At 40.9% G+C, this 19,428-nt stretch overlaps 1 protein-coding gene across 2 annotated transcripts in view; it reads left to right on the top strand.

Moving 5' to 3' along the window:
• The window catches only part of CMTM4 (CKLF like MARVEL transmembrane domain containing 4), a 35,614-nt gene that overhangs the window by 2,055 nt on the left and 14,131 nt on the right, over positions 1-19,428 (top strand). For both annotated transcript variants that reach the window (XR_008207698.1, XM_052686674.1), the window contains exon 2: positions 14,790-14,966. Coding sequence is in view for 1 of the 2 variants with exons in the window: in XM_052686674.1 (XP_052542634.1) it covers positions 14,790-14,966 (177 nt within the window). In the remaining variant the exon portion in view is untranslated. The remainder of the gene's footprint in view (positions 1-14,789; positions 14,967-19,428) is intronic.

Below are 19,428 nucleotides of genomic sequence, written 5' to 3'. Positions count from 1 at the left end.
ATTGCACAGATGGGAACCTTCTCTTCCTCCATCCTCCCCCCCCAAAAAAAAGTGTGAGATTAACAGTGTCTCTAAATATTGGTTTAAGAAAGAAATGCAGGAGGAAAGATGACAGTGCAATGCTTCATTTAGCATCAGGGTTTGTGTTAGGTTGGCAGGCAGAACTATCAGTTCAGAACAAGCACTGCCACTTGCATTAATCTCTCACTGAAGGACTCCCACAGCACAGCTCTCGTGCTGTGGATGGGGTAGGGCTGCTGGGTGCTGCCATGGTGGCATCCACGTGTCCCATTTTGGTTCTCAAAAGAAGGAACCAGGAATGGGGAAAAGGCAAAAGCCTGAAAGGAAAGGCAGAGGGCTTGCAGGACTGTATGTTGCTCTTCATCTGTTCTAAATGCTGCTGCAGGAGTTGTTGCAAGATGGAAAGCAGTGTGAGGGGGAGGCCTGTGGAGTAATTGAAGCGCTGCTAGATGGGAGGATGGTTTTAGCTTGTTATCCGTATCTCAAGAGAATATGCCATAAACTGCCCTTTAGAGGGGCCCTGCTGCATTGTGAACACATGATAATGTTGATGGTTCATGTCGTGATCAGCACTTTCCACGTCTTCTCTTGGCTTCCATTTCCTCAGCTCCCAGATAAGGGTGAGCAGCGTTGCATGTTGTTAATGATAAAATGATGCGTGAACCAAGAGAACTATTTTGATATTTGGGATTTTCATTAGTCAAGGCTAAATTTAACAACTTTTTGGTACATATGGCTGACTGCTATCTATGGCTGTTAGCATGTAATATGAAGACTAGTGAGAAAGTAATAGGAACAAGTAGCCTTGTAGAAGAGCTAAGCGTTGAGCAGGTGTTACCTTTTTTTTTTTTTTTTTTTTTTTTTTGAAGACTTTGTTGTTAGGTGAGCTTTCCAGAACAGCTCTTTAGCTACTCCTTGCCATTGCAATGGGATAGCTTTATGTGTGTGTTTGGATGTGTGAGGAAGCACCTGGAGCAATGGAGGTTGGGCAGAGCTGTGAGCCTCTTTGGAAGGAGAAGAGGAAGGTGCTGAGCAGTGGGTCGCGTTGGGACAGGAGAAGGCAAGAGAAGCTAGTGCCCTTATGTGCTGAGTGTGGTGTGATGGCTGTCCTTGGAGATGAGAACAGAAAAGCTCTGTAGTTTATTTTCATTTCTCTGTGGTGTAATTTTATGTTTCTTATGCTTTGGGGGGCTTTAATACTTCTCATGGAGACTATTGTATGATGAAGCAGATACAAGTGCAAAGCTTTCCTATGGACATCCTCAACTGATTTTGTGTTTCAGATTTTTTCCCCCTTCCCTTGACTTTTACTAACATAGTCTCTCTCTCCTTTCCTGAGAATGTTTTTTTGGTATATGAGAAACTTCTTTGTGGGGAGTTGTTTGACTTTAGATAAAATTGAAGGTGTGAGAGAAAAGGAGCAGCTTTTCTAAATGTGTTACTGTCTTTCCTTCATTGTTATAACTCTGCATTTTGCAGAATCTTACCATTATTATTGGAGTTGGGTGTCAGAATATATTTACTGAAATTTCTGAGGAAAATCATGCCTGCCTGATGTCTGCTTCTCCATCTCTTTGGAACTGCATCTCCTGGTGGGCTTCTCATCAGGAAACCAGCTGAGCGATGAGGAAACAAGTCAGGATCCTGATGGGAATCCCACTGTTCTTGTTGGAATCCTGCTAGATTTTTGTAGGCAGTTGATTTGGGATCAAGGAGCACTTATCTACAAAACGGTACTGAGCCAGGTCTTGTCATGCTGGTGGTAGTTTGGAATGGTTCATCTGGAGCAGCAAGATTGCAGAGCACCCTTCTATTGGAAGCAGTGTCATAAACCTTTATGGTGTGCTGCCGGGGGGAGGCTGGGTGACTGTGGTATGCAGTGGTGGCCCCTGTGGCTCAGACAGTGCTAGGCATGTTCTTAATGTGCCAGTTCCAAAAATCCATCAGATTCCTCTTCAAGGAGATAATGCTTCTGCTTGGGAGGTCTCTGGGCTGCAAGTCAGTGATGAGCGTTCTGGGAAGTATCGCTGCGTGCTTCTCTGCTCTGGTTCCTGTTCTGTATGCTATTGCTTGTTGGTGGAGGGAAGATTTTGGGCTTGACAAAATCTGGTGGGAATAGCAGTTCATATGTTCATGATTTTCTGAGTAAAAAATTCTATCTTCATTGGTGGAGAGTAGCTGAAGGTTGGAAAAAGGGTTGTTTTTTATTTGTTTTTTTTTGGTGCGTGGCTTACTATCATTGTATGTTTCCAGATCCAGACATTGGTTAAGGCCAGGACTACACTAGGTTTTTGCTATTAGAGTCTATTACAGTGAAGAAATGAAAGTGCAAAAAGCTTGTCGTGTTTACGATGCCTCCATGTACCTACAGTAATTCTATTGAGAGTTCCCACTGTTTATAATAGAAAAAAAATGAAAGCAGTATTTACTGTTCCAAGCAGTGAGATAACTGCCAGCTACTTGAACTAGTGCAAGGTGTAACCAGCCATTTTGTTTAATTATCACAGCACTCCTGTGCCTTCACCTCGGAATCCCCCCATCCAGAAGTGATGAGAGTGGGATGACTTGCGTGCCCCGCTGTTCAGTGGGATCCAGTGCTCAGCATCTCAGCGCTTGAACAGCTCTGCCCCGCTTCGTTGTCCCGTGATCTGCCTGCACTACTCTGTGCGCCTCTCCTGGTATTTCTCAGGGTTACATTGTTGTGTTCTGCTGTAATTTCCAAACAGCAAATTTGTGTTTGTGTAAAAAGTCCTTGTGACTTTGCATCATATGTTGCACTTGGGTTCTTGGTGCTGTTCGTAGCTTCCTGTGCACAAGTCAGGAGTTTGACATTGGATACTGCTGGTCTTTGGCATCTGGCCCTAGAAAAAGGACTTGCAGTATCATGTTAAAAGGATAATATTTTTAATACACAAATATGCTTAGAAATTCAGTTTAGGTAGGCCATGTCTTTTGGGTGTCTCTGAGCTGCTTCATTTCTCTTTGGTAAGTTTTTCTTTAAATGTTGTAGCTTTGTGTGCTGTGTGGCAATATTTTTGTACTGACATTGACCATAGAAGGAGAGATGATGAGATAACACCAGCTAGCTTTGCATTTTGTTGTTTCTGTGTGTGCATAAAGAAAAGGTGATGGCTTTCATCCATGGGAAAAGCCATTTTCATTGCTCTCTTTCATGGGATCTCTTAAGTATCATCTAGATGTGGGCTGTTGTCCTGCTGCTGAACTCCTAATTCCAGTTAGAAATTTCTCTTTAAGATGCTGAATAGCTTTAAATTCTGCCTTCAGCAAGAAAATTTAGTAATCTCTGTAATATATATGCTCTATTTTTTTCCCTACTGTTGCGAGGCATTGTAAGTGGTACTAGATACATAGTACTTATTGTGGATGCTGCAGTGAGAACTGTAATTGTAATGGGGTTATGGTTTGGAATGCAGCTTCTTTTCATCTTTCTGGTGATCTGCCTGAGACTGGGAGACCTGGCACTGCTCAGCACGGAGAAGATTGAGAGGGGGTCTGATCAATACTTACAGTGTCTAAAAGGCAAGAGTCAGCTGGAAGGGGCCAGGCTTTGCCCAGTGGCAGAACAGGGGGCAGTGAGCGCAGACTGGAACATGGGAAATTCCATAGGAAGGCGACAAAAATCTTCTTTCCTGGTGCTGACAGAGCACTGCAGAGAGGTGGTGCAGTCTCCTTCTGGGGGTGTATCGGAGACCTGCATGGACGCTTTCTGTGCGGCCTGCTGCAGGGAGCTGCTTGGCAGGGGTTGGACACGGTGACCTTCAGAGGAGCGTCCCAACCCCTGCACTTCTGTGATGAGCCTCCCCAGAGATTTAATTATCACTTCAGGGTAAGACAAGGAAAAGGGCTAGAAGTTTAAGAGGTTGTGGTTTTCTTGTAACGTAAACAGTATAGGAGGAATCAGTTACTTCTGTTGCTGGTTAATGCAGTTTGCCAGTTCATCTTCATACTGGTTGATAGTCATCCCCCTCTGCTCAGGGCTGTGTGTGAGAAACCTTGCTTCCTGCAACCAGTAGTTCAGCACTGAAATTTTCCATGGGGTCTTTTGAATAGAAGTCCTGACAATGGGTCATCTGCTGTCAGTCCGGTGGTAGCGGGTCATGATTTCTAAATTAGAGCTGAATAAAGTACATTGTGAATTAAAAAAAAAAAAGTCACCTAATTAATTCTCAGGTGATTGATGTAGTCAGCTGCTTCCAAAACATGAAGTCATGTTCAGGTTTCTCCAGTGCTTGTACTGTCGCATCTTCAGAATACTGGGAGGAGGAAAGTGGAAGCTTACTATGCAGACTTTATGTAGAACAGATGTAGGAATGCACAGTCATGGCTGAAAATGTGTCAGCAGTGTTGCTGGCTGTGGGCAGAGAGGTCTCGGAGCTGGCACAGCACTCAGCACCACTGAGAAGTCAGCGTGGTGCAGAGTGGCAGAGTGGCATGGATTGAGCTGTGCTCGATCTCAACATGTAGTAGATGTCCAGGGTGAAGTGTGTGCTCACACTGCAGTTGGTTCAAATAGCATCATGGCTGACGTGTGGCTTTGGGTAATTGAGTTGTCTGTAATTAAACACAAGCATTTCCATTTTAGTAGTTTTCTGTATTTTTGTACAATTTAAACTGAAATGTTCATACGAGAAAGTAGCAATCATAGCTGTAATAAATATTATGGAACACTTATGTGCTGTAAGTAACATTAGTTCACCTTTATCTCATGAAATAATTTTGATTCTAATAATTGATATTATGACTTGAATGTGATGAATAAGTTAATTAGAAGTTTAATTGTATACTGTTCTAAAAGAAACTAATAGTTGCACCTAATGCTTGGAAATGTCTTGACTAACTTAGATGAATCCTTGTAGTGAATATTAGGATCTTTCAATTTAATATTGCTTGGTAGCATCTTCAAAGCACTTGGGGAAAAAAGTGCTTCTGAGCTAGAGGAATGTTCCCTGAGTGCTGGCTGTGTTTGGCTCACAGCGGTGGGAAGGTCACAATGACAGCCACCAGGCCAGGGTGATGTTGGCAGAGCCTGAAGGCTTTTGTGTTGTTAACAATGTTTTATAGTGCTTGGGCTGCGCTGTGTGAGTTGGTTTCAGTCCTGGGGCAGATCTGTTCCTGAGTTGTAAAATTCCAACTAGGTGAATTTGCCATTGTGCGGTGAGAGCCTGTGGGTTCCTTTCTGTTTGGGTCTGCTGTAATGCAGTCTGAACAGCCGGACGGGCTGAGGGCTTCACGCATTCCCTGGTGCAGCTGGCAGTGCTCTTTTAATGTTCTGGCCTACATCTATTTTTTTTCATGTTCTGTTTTACCAGTATGTCTAGACTCTTTTTGCCTTTTAAGGCATGGCATCTAAGGGAGCCTTCAGATTGCAATCTTGGGAACGCTGGGATCGCAAGGACATTTTGCACCATTTCCTTTAAACAAAAACAAACCCAAAAAACTCTAATGGATTCCTTAGGACTACTCGAAGTTCTTGATTGTTTTCTCATTAAAATTCCTTTCTCCTTTTAGTAGTTGTGGGATGTTTGATGTTTTCTCATAATTTGGATTAAATGGAGCTTTAAAGGATACGAACTGAGTACGATAGTCTTAAAAGAGAGCTTTTGCTTACTCTGAAATACCCGAGCAGCCTAGTGAAACGTGAGGCTGTACACATCAAATACCTTGACAGTTGAAGTACACCTTTAGCTTTTAAAACCAATTAATTTATCCTTCTGTTAAAGAATTTATGGTGCTGTGTTTTAATGTTGTTTGAACTAGTGTGGTTTCCAGCACAGGTTGGCTTATGAATGAGCGAAGCAGACCAGAAATGCTGTTTTTTAAAATTTTTTAAAAATTTTTTTTTAGGAGCTGAGTTAGGAATTCTCATAACTGCAGAGTAGCCCACATCTGTATACTTGATTTAGGATTTGCACAAGTGCCATGTCAAGAACATGTTGTGTTCCAGCAGAGAGAGTGTGTGTGCCCAGTGTACAGAACATGTGTGTAGCCCAAAGACAAAAATAGGGCAGCTGTGTAGAGCTGATTTTTTTTTTGATGGCAAAGGTATGATAAGTTATGAGTTCTTGTGGCTTGATATAATAAAAAACATGTTATCGTTCTTAAACTAGTAAGTGCTGAAACAAGACCAGGGCCTTTCAGTGCGACTAATAGTTGTGATAGTCGTTAAGACAAACCATTCACCTTCAGGAAGCTCAGATGCATCTTCCTCTTTCTTGGTGTCAACAGGGAGAGGGTTACTAAACTTTTCTTGAACTCAGCTGTTAAGAAAATTTTTCCCCATTCTGTTTCCTTTAGTCAGTTTTTACTGTGTTACTATTTTAATAATACTGCGTGAGTATGACTAGCAGTAAATGGGACTTCTGGAAAAGCATTTTATTCTTCCTCCTTTTTCTGTCTCTGTAAGTGCAGCTGCCAGCGATTGAGGAGGATGCAAAGGATTCAGAGCGTACAGAATTAAATTTAGTGCGACACTGAAGAAATGTGTGATGTTTTTCTGACCTATCCTTACCCAGCACGTCTAAGAGCATGATACGCAAATGCCAGTCAAATTGTGATAAAATTAGACTTGGAGAAACTGAACTGAGTAGCTTCACACTTAAAGTATTTCCACCTTTCTGTTACGCATTTGATTTAATTGTACTTCTTATCCGCCCTGAAGCGTGAGGTGCTGCCTGCAGTGGTTGGTCTACATGGATCTGTGCTCTTGGTCTGTCTGTCTGTCCCTTGGCACTGGGGTGACTGGGTCAGGCTTGTAGGGCTGCTCACAGGGTTTTAGACTAGATATTAGGAAGAAATTCTTTACTGTGAGGGTGGTGAGACACTGGAACAAGTTGCTCAGTGAGGCTGTGAATGCCCAATCCCTGGAGGCGTTCAAGGCCAGGCTGGATGGGCCTGTGAGCAACCTGGTCAAGAGGGACATGTCCCTGCTTTTAGCAGGGGATTGGAACTAGGTGACCTTAAGGGCCCCTTCCAACCCAAACCATGCTATGATTCTGTGATTCACCACATTTGCTGTCTTGCAGTAGGCAGTGTGTTGCAGAGTCTGCCTTGTAAAGCTTGGGAGTGAGAGAGAGGTGGCTGTAAAAGGTTCTGCTGACAAATATCTGTCAGAGTGAGTATGAGGCAATGAAGAGGAAAACAAAGCCTCAAATATTAAGAGACTGTGAAGAGAGATAGAGGAAACTGACCTGCTGTAATGGAGTATTTATGTTTACTCACTGAAGCCATTGGCCCAGTGCAGTATTGTGGATCTAGAATAAGCCTGTACATTTATGAGCATGGCTGTGTAAGAGGTAGGTGTGCCATATGAAAGGGTGAGCAAGATAGGGATGTACAACCTGCTATGCTTGGCTTCTGGTCCTTACTGTCTTGCATTTCCTGTCATTATGAACGTACATGGAATTGCAGTGTGCAGCAGTTGTAGTTCCTGGTGATCAGGGGCTTAAGTTTGTGTTGAAAGGAATCAGTGGGAGAAGCTGCTTACAGTTTGCGTGGTTTGTTTGCCTTGCTCGTGTGTGATATTCAGATGGATGCCTTTTGGGATGGGGTTGCTATGGAACTGCTGATAGGCTTTTTTCTTATGAGACATGTTATATCTCTTTTTTACCTAAGTCTTGTCTACACCTAGAAGAGGTGTATTGCTGTGCAGGCCGCAGCATCTCTTGCATGGAGGAAGGAGACGGAGGTGGCAGGGCTGTGGTAGGGTCTGGTGCTGCAGCATTGCCCTGCACAGAGCAGTGTGGGTCTGCTGTGGCTGCTCATTGGGGCTGTCGCTCAGTACAAGGAAGCCTTTGCTAAGGTGGGCTCATCTGCCTGCTGTCACTTGATACTTTGGAGAAGTGTGGTCACTGTTGTTGCTCTGAGCCATTCCTGGGGAGTTAGGATTAGAGAATCTTAGGTGTAAATGGCACCAAGTAGAGGTGACACTGGGGTGGTGGCAGCTCTTGGGATTCCTGGACAGGAGCCCTGTAGGCCTGGGCTCTGCTGCTTTTGGCATCATAGCTGTCTGCCCCTGGATGTATTACTTGTAATGCTACACTGGATTTTCTCTAAGAACAATATTATCGTAATATGAAAAAAACCCAAATTATTTGGCAGACCAGTAACAGGAAGAGCTATATATGTTTTTCTTTAAAAACAAACAAGCAAAAAAATCCAAACAAAACAAAAAAAAAACCACCTGACCTCAAACATTTCCCTACTGCAAAACATACTGTGTTTTACAGCATCTGAGCTGCAATTGGTTTTGCATAGATGTAGTAGATGAAATGTTTGTTGTCTAGGCGTGTACAGGCAATAAGCAAAATGGTCCCGATGCATATAGAGCAGGAAATAAGTACTATTTGTAGATTTCTTCCGTTATAGATGCCACGATTAATTTCACTTGTAGAACTTGTGCATTTCTGTTTGAGTCAGGTGAGGATGTCTTCTGTTTTTAGTTCAGTCTGGGTTTGTTTTCTGGAAGATAAGTTTTGACATGCATATTGTTTCAAAGCAAGTAACTTTCTGTTGCTAACTTTGAGTCTTAAGAAGTTTGCTCATTCTTAAGTATGACTCCTAAAATGTGCCAGCAAAATGCTTCTGGCCTCAGAAATATGTTCTGTATTTAGAATTGGTCTTCTGCCTAAATAGAGGAAAGGAAGTCAGCAGTGGATGAATCTTTGGAAGGTTACAGAAAATGGATGGTGGTGGCAAACTGTCAGCTGATTTAGTAAAGATTCCTCAATATTTAATGTGCTGAATGCTTGCTGTGTTAGAAGGAAGGAACAGTGGAAACTCGATTGCAGCTACATGCAACGTTAGAGGTGAATGAGGTCTGAAGTTTAAATGATTCTGGTATTGTTTCTATCATCACTCGCAATACCAAATACAAGTTGAATTACGGAAGTCTTGCTGAGTTTTTCTGAATTTGTTTAATGTTATGTTTTTGTGCCATTTGAGCACAGCTTATGCAGGGTGCTGAGTTACTTGTGCTCGCTTAAGCTTCCTTCTCTGGTAAGCATCATTTTCCTAAATTTGCCTTTAAGAAAAGCTTAATGCTCATTTGTGATTTAAAGCTCCTTGCAGTCCAATTACCGGAGTTAATAACACATTTTTTTTGGTCTTAAGGATACAGACAAAGAGCAGGCGGGAAATCAACCATTCTTCTGCTTCGGGTAAAAGATGGTTTCCTGCTGGAGAAGCAGTACTGCATTTCAGCCATATGATCCCGAATATTCATCTCTGTGCCAGCTGTTTTAGATGTGGGAAATGCATGTGCTTTGCAAGGAATGAGACCCGTTTGGTTTCATACATTAAGTTAGAACTGCTGGGCCAAGTAAATGAGAACAATAAATCTAGATTTTAATTCAAGAAAGTTAAATGTCTTCAGATACTTTAAGTGGTGCAAAAGCAATTTATTTCTTCTCAATTTTGTGCATGTGTATTTTACTGTACCATTAATTTAAACAGTCTGGATGTAGAAATGTCTTGGTAGTGTGACATTCTTACTGATATTCTGTGGGTATTTTTCAGGCAGAAAAAATGCTGACCGTTTAGTGGGTTTTTGGAAATGATGCATAATCATGTCATTGAACCACACAGTATGGCTTTCTGTGGTAACCTCATAGATAAACAGGAAAACTCTCATTTCTTAACTTTGTTTTCATTGCAGAACTGTCTTTTTATTTTTAGTGCAAAGCTGCTGGATTATTTTTTAAATTATTTTTTTTCCCAAAATAAAGCACGGCGTGTTTTATCTTTGACAGGAGAGGTGCAGCATTAGCAAGTTCCTGAAAGCTCACTTTCGTCGTCGTCGGGTGCCTGTCGTAACACATTTTCTCCATTTGGGGAAATACAGTGCTTTAAGTCTCATGTGCCTGCATTGCCAAGAAGATGATGTAAATATAAGCCATTCACATAGCCCTTAGGCAGATGATTTCTTCATTAAGGTCTCTTCTCCAGGGGAATTTACAGGAAAATTGAGACAATTACAATAGTGGTATGAAGCTGATGTGCCTGATTCAACAAATGTTGAATCCAAATGTGGAGGCTCTTTTTCAATAATTAAAAAGCTCTTAATTGTAGTAGGTTCATCCCTTTCCAGCAAGGGGCTTCTGAATTGAGCTGACAGATGGGCTTTGCTACTCTTGAATAGAATAGCCTCAGGTTGTACGTGAGTTCCCTTGGCAGTCCTAGGTGTCCCAACCAGTGATATTGGCTAATAGGTTGCCAGTTAATTAAAACGAAAAAGCTCCCAAAATCATTGTAGGGAAATAATACTTGTACTTGGTGCTGTCATTGGAGATTCTCCCGTCTGCTTTTGCTCTGGGCAGTAGTGGGCAGTGAGGAATGAGGCGACTGGGAAGTTCCTTCCATCACAGAGCTGGAGCTGCACTGCCCCTGCTGGGCTGCAAGTCTGGGCACACCCTGAACTGTTCTCAGCTCCCCTGTGAAGCTCGTTTTTCTCGATCCTGCTTTTGTTCACCTGGCTTTTGCATCTCCTTTGCTTGGGGGAAGTGTGGTTTTGCCAGTGGCCTCGGGTGCCTTTGTATAGACCTGTGTGCCCAGTAGAATTAAGCAGAAGTGTTTGTAGGGATGGAGTTTCACACTGATGCAGTACCTACTTTGTTCCTTTAGGAAGGGTGGAAGTAGAAGGGAAACCAAAACTAAGCCTCAAAAAGGAGGGAAAAGGAAGACGACGTCATAAATCTTACCTAATTGAACAAATTAGGATGGAATAGAAAACTCCCCCAAAGTACTCACTGCAGAGGAAAGCAGCTGAAAAGTTTATTTCATCTATCAGAGGGAACTTTACTGACTCTATCCAAGAAAGCTGTACTGTGTCGTTTGTGGGAGAGAGCAGTTATTCCTGTAAGAGGAGATCTCTACCACATTCAACTTCTCATTTTTCCTCAGTGAACCAACCCTGAAACTTCTGCTTCTGGAGAACTTCTCGTTGGTGCTCATCATGCTTGAGTGCTAAAACAGGTGTGACTCCAAAGTAGGGATTGCTTCTGTTGTCAGGAAAGATGTTTTCATTACAGTTAAGGAGCTCTATGGGAAAACTGGACAAAATGATCAGCTCTAAACCTTTCATGAGTTCTGTCTGAAAATAAGCTGAGATGAAGACTTCCAGCCCGCCTCCAGATTTGCTGTGCAGCTCTCCTGGCTTCATACTTCGTTATGATGAGATCTGTCTACTTTATCGACACATCAACCAGGTGGTGTTCTGTGTGCCAAAATTGCATTAATTCACTGCCTAATTTACACACCCCACCTGAAATGATCTATTTCCTATGTTTCGGGATGCAGTGAAAATGAGTTGTTTTTCTTGCAGTGTTAACATGTTGCATGTTTTGTTTGTTATTTTAAAATGAAGTTGATTGCTGGAAGAACCATAGCTTCTGGCAAGCTGCTTTGGCTCATGTTGCAGAATGTACACAACATTAAGTAATGTAATTATTCGGAGGATGCTCCTGGCAAATTTATGAACGTGTAGTAATCCTGGTGTTTCAAAGAAAATATTTCTTGATAAACACTTTTTTTTTTTTTTTTAGTGTTTGCAGAAAGAGAAGTTTGTGTGGGAGGGTAGTTTTTTTATGTGGTAATTAATTTGACTTTTATTTTTTTTGTCATAGCATTTGTTGTGTGACAAGTAACTGATGGCTAAGAGGAAAGTGTTGTCTGTAGCCCTGGTAGGGGGGCAGCCTTCAGTCTTCTCTTTAGAAAAATGGTAACACATCTGGTTGGAGTCTTGATGTACTGAAGCTTGGGCGTGAATTGTTTGCATGGAAATACTCATTCAGGTGGCCACATCCACTCGTGATGGTAACCCTCATGTTACTAGTGAGTTAGTCTGCCCATGTTTTCAAAATCCAGCTTCAGGTTTGCTGTCAGAATTTCTATGATAAACTGAAGCAGCTGAGTTTTTCTCCCAGATGTATTAGGGAGGCACGTCAGTAGGCTCAGCTGCCACTGCCTAGAACGCTGCATGCTCATGGAGCTGCTTACACTGGTGACGTCTCCATCTTTGGTGATAGTTGGAATGATTTGGGTTAGCTCCAACTGAAGTGTATGCAACTAGTGCTTTTCTTAGGAGGCTGCATCTCACCTGTGTCTCCTGTGATTTCTTAGGGGATAAAAGGAAACCTTCATACATTTCAGAGCAGTTCCATTTACATTGATACTCATCTGAGCTTGGGGGCGTACAATTAACACCTAATGATTCCTTCCCTCCCCCCAAAAGTGTCTCTTCAGCATCTAATTTAAATTCTATTTCTAAAAGTGAGAAGCACCTTAGCGCTTTTTTTTTTTTTTTTTTTTGAGCTTTGACTGCTGCATCCATTTGCTCATAGAAGCATTCTGTCTGTGTGGAGAGAAGCCAGCATGAGATTCTGTCAGCAGCACGACCAAAGCTCCATCTGCCAAGTAGCCGCTGCGCAGCGCAATGACCGACGTGCCCTGGGTTTTGGCTCCTTGGGCCTGACGTTGCTGGCACTGCTCAGAGCTGTTTATATTTTTAGAAAAGGAACCTAATATTGTTTGAGTTCGTGCTACAGTATTTCAAGAGAATATTGCAGAACCATTTCCTTTAAAACAATAAAATGTTTATTAGGGTTATAATACATCAAAAATGGTGGCAAGGACACTGGAGACTTTATTATATTGGAATATGTCATAGAATTGCAGAATGGCTTGGGTTGAAAAGAACCGCAGTGATCATCTAGCTTCAACCACCCTGCCATGTGCAGGGTCGCCAACCATCAGACCAGGCTGCCTAGAGCCAAATCCAGCCTCAAATGCCTCCATGGATGGGGCATCCACAGCCTCCTTGGGCAACCTGTTCCAGTGAACAATGAATATTTAAAAGTTGCTGTGTTGCCAATTGACTTCTAGCATTAATCCTGAATTTTGATCCCACTTGAGACTTTTTTTTCTTTTTTAAGGTCTGTGTTTCTTAAAATTGTATTCTTCAGTTCTGAGACTTGTTCACAGAAAACATGAACTTCATTGCATGCTCTATTGTAAAATGAAGCTGCTTTCTGGACAGTTTTTTGATTTTTTGGTCATTGTTAAACTCATAGTTGGATTCTAATTTTCAATGCATATTGTTGTTTTTTTCCAGCCTTCCATAGCTGTTCAATGCCAAGGGTAAAAACCAACTTCAAGTGTTCAATCACTGGGTATCTGTTCAGAATTTGTTTCAAAACCAGCCTGCTCGGGTAGCTAGCAAAAATTAGTGTAGTGTGTGCTGTTATAAAGACCTCATGCTAAATAGCTGTGAGAGACTTCCTAGCCGAGTGTGATTTTGTTATTAAAACTGTTTTTGTTTTACTCTATTTTTAAACTTAAATTAGCTACTGTATTCTGAAGTATGTGGCTAAGGCAATGCATGGAAGTGATATCCCAAATGTGGTATTACTACTGATTTCAGTGACAAAAACTGTTCTTTCAGAATCTTTTTTTCTTCATAATGTCATTTTAGCTGATAGGAGACAGACACAGATTACCATATGAAGTGCAGAGAGTGCTAGAAGAGAGGGTATTTGCAAAAATATGATTGAAATTTGCAAAGGGCAGTTTAGAAGAAACCAATTGGTATTGTGGCTTCTGCTAGCTTTGGTTTTTGCGAGGCATTCCATTTGGGACATTTAGCCCTGGAGAGGCAACTCTGTATGTTCTTCACCCTCAAATTGAAGTGACTTAACTGAGGTCGCAGCAGAATTTTGTGGTGGAGCAAAAAAGTGAGTTCTTTCTGAGAAATGTGAGTGGGTTGGTGGGTGGGTGTTGTCTTGAAAACAAAGCAAAACATTCTTAAAGGCCTTCCTTGCTTGCTGTGGAAAATGTAGGGGAAGCATCCCTGGCATTGGTTTTCTTTTACCATTTATTTTTAAAGAGGAATCAGTTTGAAACATGCACTTATGTAAGATTTGTACTTTCTGTAGGTGTTAATGGTAGCTAATGTTGCTGTTTGTCATCTTCTGTATTTCAGCTTTGTGTATGAAGCAGGTAGTGAGTTTTGCTGTTTTATCCTAAACAGTGAATTACGCTGTAGCAGAAGTCTCTGCCAAGATCACTTTTGCACTGGGTGTGACATACATCTGACTTGGATAATGGTTAGCTTATAGTGCCAGGAGTTCAGTTGTTTTCTGCTCAGTATGTTAGCTACTGGTTTTTTCTCATCACTGAGGGAGCAAAGTATGCGTTTTCATAGGAATTACAGTGTATTGATGGTGGTGAACATGCAAACAGGCAGGTGCTTTTGGAAGCTGGTGGAGATCCGGAATCTGTGCTTCTTAGTTTTCAAGCTGATATCGAATTCAAAATAATAGCTTGATTGAAATGTCTTTAACAATCATGCTATGATAATACTACGTAAATGAGATTGATTCTGGCCCAAAAGACAAATGCATTTGATCTTTAAGTTTTGGAATAGCATATAATGAAATAAAATGTGTGGGGTACCATTTCACGTGTTAAGCCAAAGGCCTGGAGGGGTTTCATGCGTTACTGGGTGTCTCCATCACTTTGATGTTGGACTCCTTGTAATTCTCCTAAAATAGACTTTCTTGAACAGGAGATACTCAGAAAGTCTTGCATTAATTTGCTTTTGTTTTTGCTCTTAGGCAGTGCCCTGTTACAAACTGAAATCACACATTCCGGAGTGTAAACTGATCATGTTCCCAATGGAAATTTCAGGAATACTTGTGGCTATTTTCAAAATGTGGAAATCTATTTATATTTTTTCCACTTGTTTTTCTTCCTAGGTTTTGGCACTGATTGCATTCATCTGCATAGAGACCATCATGGAATGCTCCCCTTGCGAAGGCCTTTATTTCTTCGAGTTTGTGAGCTGTAGTGCATTGGTGGTTACTGGAGTTCTGTTGCTTATGTTCAGTCTAAATCTTCACACGAGAATACCACAGATCAACTGGAATCTCACTGTAAGTTTGCACAAATCCTTGCTGCTAAAAACTGCAGAACTGTTTTAAGTTTGGTCTTTGAACTTTCTACTGCTAATGTTTAAGATTCTGTATGTGTATTCTATGGTGACTGAAGTGTGCAGTTTATATTACTTTGAATACTAACAGCAGAATGAGCTTTGCAGTGTAGCAAGATTAAACTATGTTAAATAGAGCTAAAATTCTTTTCTGGTAGATTCTGTTTGGAAGGAAGGACTTACTGCTACTGCCAGCAATTACTGTTTGTTGATGAAGTGGATAAAAATGCAGTCTGTATTTATTTAACTTTGACAGATGTGATATTTACAGTAGCCTGTTGTTCTTTCATAAGCTGTTTTTTATATTAGAATTCTGGTGCTGCATATATTTTCTTACACAGATTAATGTAATCCTTGGGCAAAAATATTGTAAGCTTTCTCTGAAAGTTAAGTGTTGAATTGTTTATACCCCTAACTGTTAAACATCAACTGGCAATGCTTGATATGTTCTCAAATACAAGGAGCTTTGGGAAAAAAACTGCTGGCAATGCACATTCCTTTTGTACAAGTCTCCATTTCCATGCTATATTATGAGTTAAATGTTCAGATTGAGCTGCATAAACAGATCACAAAATCAACATGAGTTACTCTACCAAAAGATCTGTCGTCTTAAGAACAATGTTTATATCAGTTCTTTTGCACAGTACAGATAATACATATACATATGTGAATATGTTCTAATGTATTTTTGTAAGTGGTGCTTTAGACTACTCACAGTACTTTCCAGGCTTCTGTTGTGATTTTCTTTTAATGTCAGTTGTTATTGTTGCAACTTGCTGTTTGTAAGCCTAAATGACCTCTCTAAAATGAGAGAGGAATATGAAAATAGATGATTCTTTGTAGCCTAGGGATTCATGTTTTATTGAGAGTATTCTTCCTAGGAGTACTTGTTAAGATTGGGTAGATTGAGGAATGTGAGTGGCAACTATAGGTGAGGTAGATACAGGTGGCTTGCAAACAAAACCAGTGGAGCCACTGGAATTTTAATGGATTGTCTTGCCTTTTCTCCTTCCTTCTCTTTTGCTGGCATTTTCAGTGTTTATCTTTGTGGCAAGTTGCAGAAAGAAGATGATTTCTTTCTTTTACTGGCCTGCTTATTAGCCATTGCAGCAACGGCCTTTATAAATGGCACAGCTCCGAAATGTGCTGGTAGGATGTACGAGGGCATGATTGTTGCATCAGTGTCACAGAAGATGGTTTTCCTGGTGTGATAAGAGTGAATACTAGACCCAACTTATGCTGAAAGTAAGCTTGACCAAGATAATTTTTATCAGGAGACTGGTGAGTGGTTTGCCAAGTGACCATGACTGAGCCGGATCACTGGAAGAATCAAGTTGATGACTTTGCATGCCCTTGCTCCTTTGTGCTGGTAGCTTTTGTTCTGTTGCCTACAAGAACATTGTGACAGTGTGCTGAATTTATGTAAGTACGAAGGCTGACTTTTACTGCCTTTCCTTCCGTATTGCAGGAGATAATCAGTGATATAACCGGGTGGGTCTTTTCAGCCACTGACTTCTTACAGATTTGAGCAACACTTTTCTGGTAATGGAGCGATAAGAATTGCTGCTTTGAGTGCAGCATTGTATATCTCTGCATAGTACTCAGTGTTGGAGATCTTTAGAGAAAAGAATGCTTAAAAATCCAACTAGTTAAAAAAAAAATGAAATTGTTTTGAGCCCTCTATTTAGGGGGATTATTACACCCTGAAACCAGCACCTCTACAGCTTGGAGGAGTGTGACATGATCAGGCTTCAATCTGAAGGGCAAACGGAATACTCTGCAAATGTTTTGGCTTTCTTTTTTTTTTTAATCTTATTAACAGGGGATAAAGTAAATTGTTATCATTTTACAAGTCTCTTCTTTTGATTATGTATTCCAGAGATCTCTAATAGAGATGAGAACTGTAAGCTTACGATGTCCATTAACTGCTGAGACCAACCTTCCTCCTCGAGTTATTTACTTATTTTAATAATGAGCAGTCTGATGGGACCTTTACTAGTACTGTCTTGTAGAAGTATCTTCATTATTCTGATAGCTGTAGTCTGTAACTTTGTGAAAGTTAGTAGAGAATCTAAGAATGGAGGATTGTGTGCTTTCTGCCTCATTTTTTTTCTGCTTATTTTGTCATTTTATTCTGTACAGTATAGACATATACTCACACATTATTTTCTTCTTTCCATATTTCATACTTTCCTGTGTTTTTACAGTTATTTCAGTAATTTTCCTGCTGCTCTGAGATGGTTATCACAAGAATTGCTTTCTGAACTACGTTTCCACGTTCCTCAATTCTGTAGGAAAAAATTGCTACTTATGTAGAAATTTATGTAGTGCTTTTATGATTTTATAATGAGTGTTTCCCCTGTGAAAAGTCTCAAGCCTTGCTTTTGGAAGCTGTTCGAGATGAAGAGGCTTGAAAGAATTTTATAGTGTTAAGTGTAGTCAGGAGTTTTCCTTTAAACTCAGCATGCTCACAGACTTTCTAGGAAAATCATTTGTTTTTCAAACAGTCCCTCATGTTGGAAAATTAGCCCATCAACTGCTTTTGTCCAATACAGGATTGTTTCCTTTAGAACTACAGTAAGATTAGACTTTTCTAATGCATTATGAATATTGTCTGCTGTCTGTGGTAAGGAGAAAAATAAGAATCAGTATCTAGCAGAGCTGTGTATACACACACACACACACACACACACACACACACACACACACACACACAGGTGTACCAGATTTGTCACTTTCTGTTTGCTTCATTTTCAGTCATTTGAGGAAAAGAGCTTTGCTTTCATCCTAATTAGAGACTTGTCAGCCAATTTTTACATTTTCCTGAGATAAACATGAAAGAAGCTTGGAGAAGGATAGAACTTCGCTTGGGTGCATTGGAAAGAAGGGTTTGTTGCAGTGAGATGAAAAGCAGTCACTTATCTCTTGCACAGTTCTATCAATGTTGTGCAGTTCTGGGAACCTGTCAGTGGAAATTTCCATTTCCTTTATGCTTTACACTGAAAGGGAGCCTATTCTGCAAGGAGACATTCTGTAAATGGCTTGGGGGAATGTACTGCACACTACAGCAGAGATTTCTGCTAAGCTGATGAGCTGTTGCTTTGAAGTATTGTATTCAGTGTAGATTAATAACCTAATCTTCCCTTCATTTTGTGTTTGGCTATATTTATACATTTTAATTTCATTATTTGAGTCTTATCTACAAGGTGAGCTTGAGATCTTGCATCCAAATATGTGGGTGCTGTGGCCCTCTCGTAAGGCTGCAGTGAAAAATGTAATGGAGGTGTCTGCAGTAACTTCTTTCTTCTGATGAATTGCTGTCTGTCTGGGGGGGATCCACAGTAACACTGCTGTACCTGAGATGGTGTGGGGAGGGAAGGAAATGATGGCAGAGAACTGGAGTTTGATAGTATTTCTTTAAGAGTTTGAGTGATGAAACAAGTGCAAGTTGTTAGACATGTTCTATAATCAGCCAGTGCAATGGACTAGTTATGTCTTTGTACACAAAGAATTTCAATAGATGTTGAGCATTTTTTTAAAAAAATATTTTAAATATGCGCTGGAACTGTGGAAGCATCTTTTAGCCTGTGCAGTTCTGAAAAAGGTTTTTTGTTTTTGTTTTCAGTTGTTAGGGAGAGAAAGCCTCATGGGCAAGTAACTGACAGTGGTAATTGACAGGAACCTTGATGTGGTGCCAGATTGACAAAAGTCCTTGCCAGCCTTGGCTTGAGGAGTATAACTACAAAGATGTACTTCAAAGGCCTTCCCAGGGCAAACTTGATTATTTTTATTTCCCCTCCTCCCTTTCATTTTTATTTCTTTTGAAAATATCTTGCTTTTCTTTGGCTTGTTTAGCTGTCGAATGAGCAAGTCCTTTCTCACTTTTATTTTTAGTATTGTCGAAATAGTGATGCCTTCTGAGGATGAAAGTGAATAATGACAGATTAAAAAAGATGATCAGAATTTATTTCCTCCAGGTTTGTTCTTTGGGCAGTTACTTTGTGCAGCCTGATATAAACAGTAACATGTTACTACTTAAGTAAAACAAACATAAGCTTAGAATACCCCATAGTATTACCTGGCCTGGTATTTTTTGCTAATGGGGTCTGTTGCATAGTGAGGAGAAGTGGTCCCATCTGTGCACAGGATGGCTTCTCAGAAAACGGGGAAGCAGCGAGATGTGGTGAGCAGGAGGCCAGGGCACCTCTGCACAGCCGGAGTGGCCCTGCACGTCTCTTTGTTTCTGGAACTGTTGGGCATGCTTTGTGGGAGGGGGGTGAAGTTTGTGTGTCTTGAATAGCAGAAGCTGGTTTGTTTAGCTGGGTGAAATGCTTCTTTACCTGTATAAGCCCAAATAAATAGGAGATGGGGATTAATGCTCAGACAGTTAGTTTGGTTCATTCTAC

The sequence above is a fragment of the Tympanuchus pallidicinctus genome, unplaced genomic scaffold, assembly GCF_026119805.1.
Source record: "Tympanuchus pallidicinctus isolate F22 unplaced genomic scaffold, pur_lepc_1.0 scaffold22, whole genome shotgun sequence".
Lineage (NCBI taxonomy): Eukaryota > Metazoa > Chordata > Aves > Galliformes > Phasianidae > Tympanuchus > Tympanuchus pallidicinctus.
Note: the sequence above shows the minus strand (reverse complement) of the source record. Positions and strands in the feature narration are given on the sequence as shown.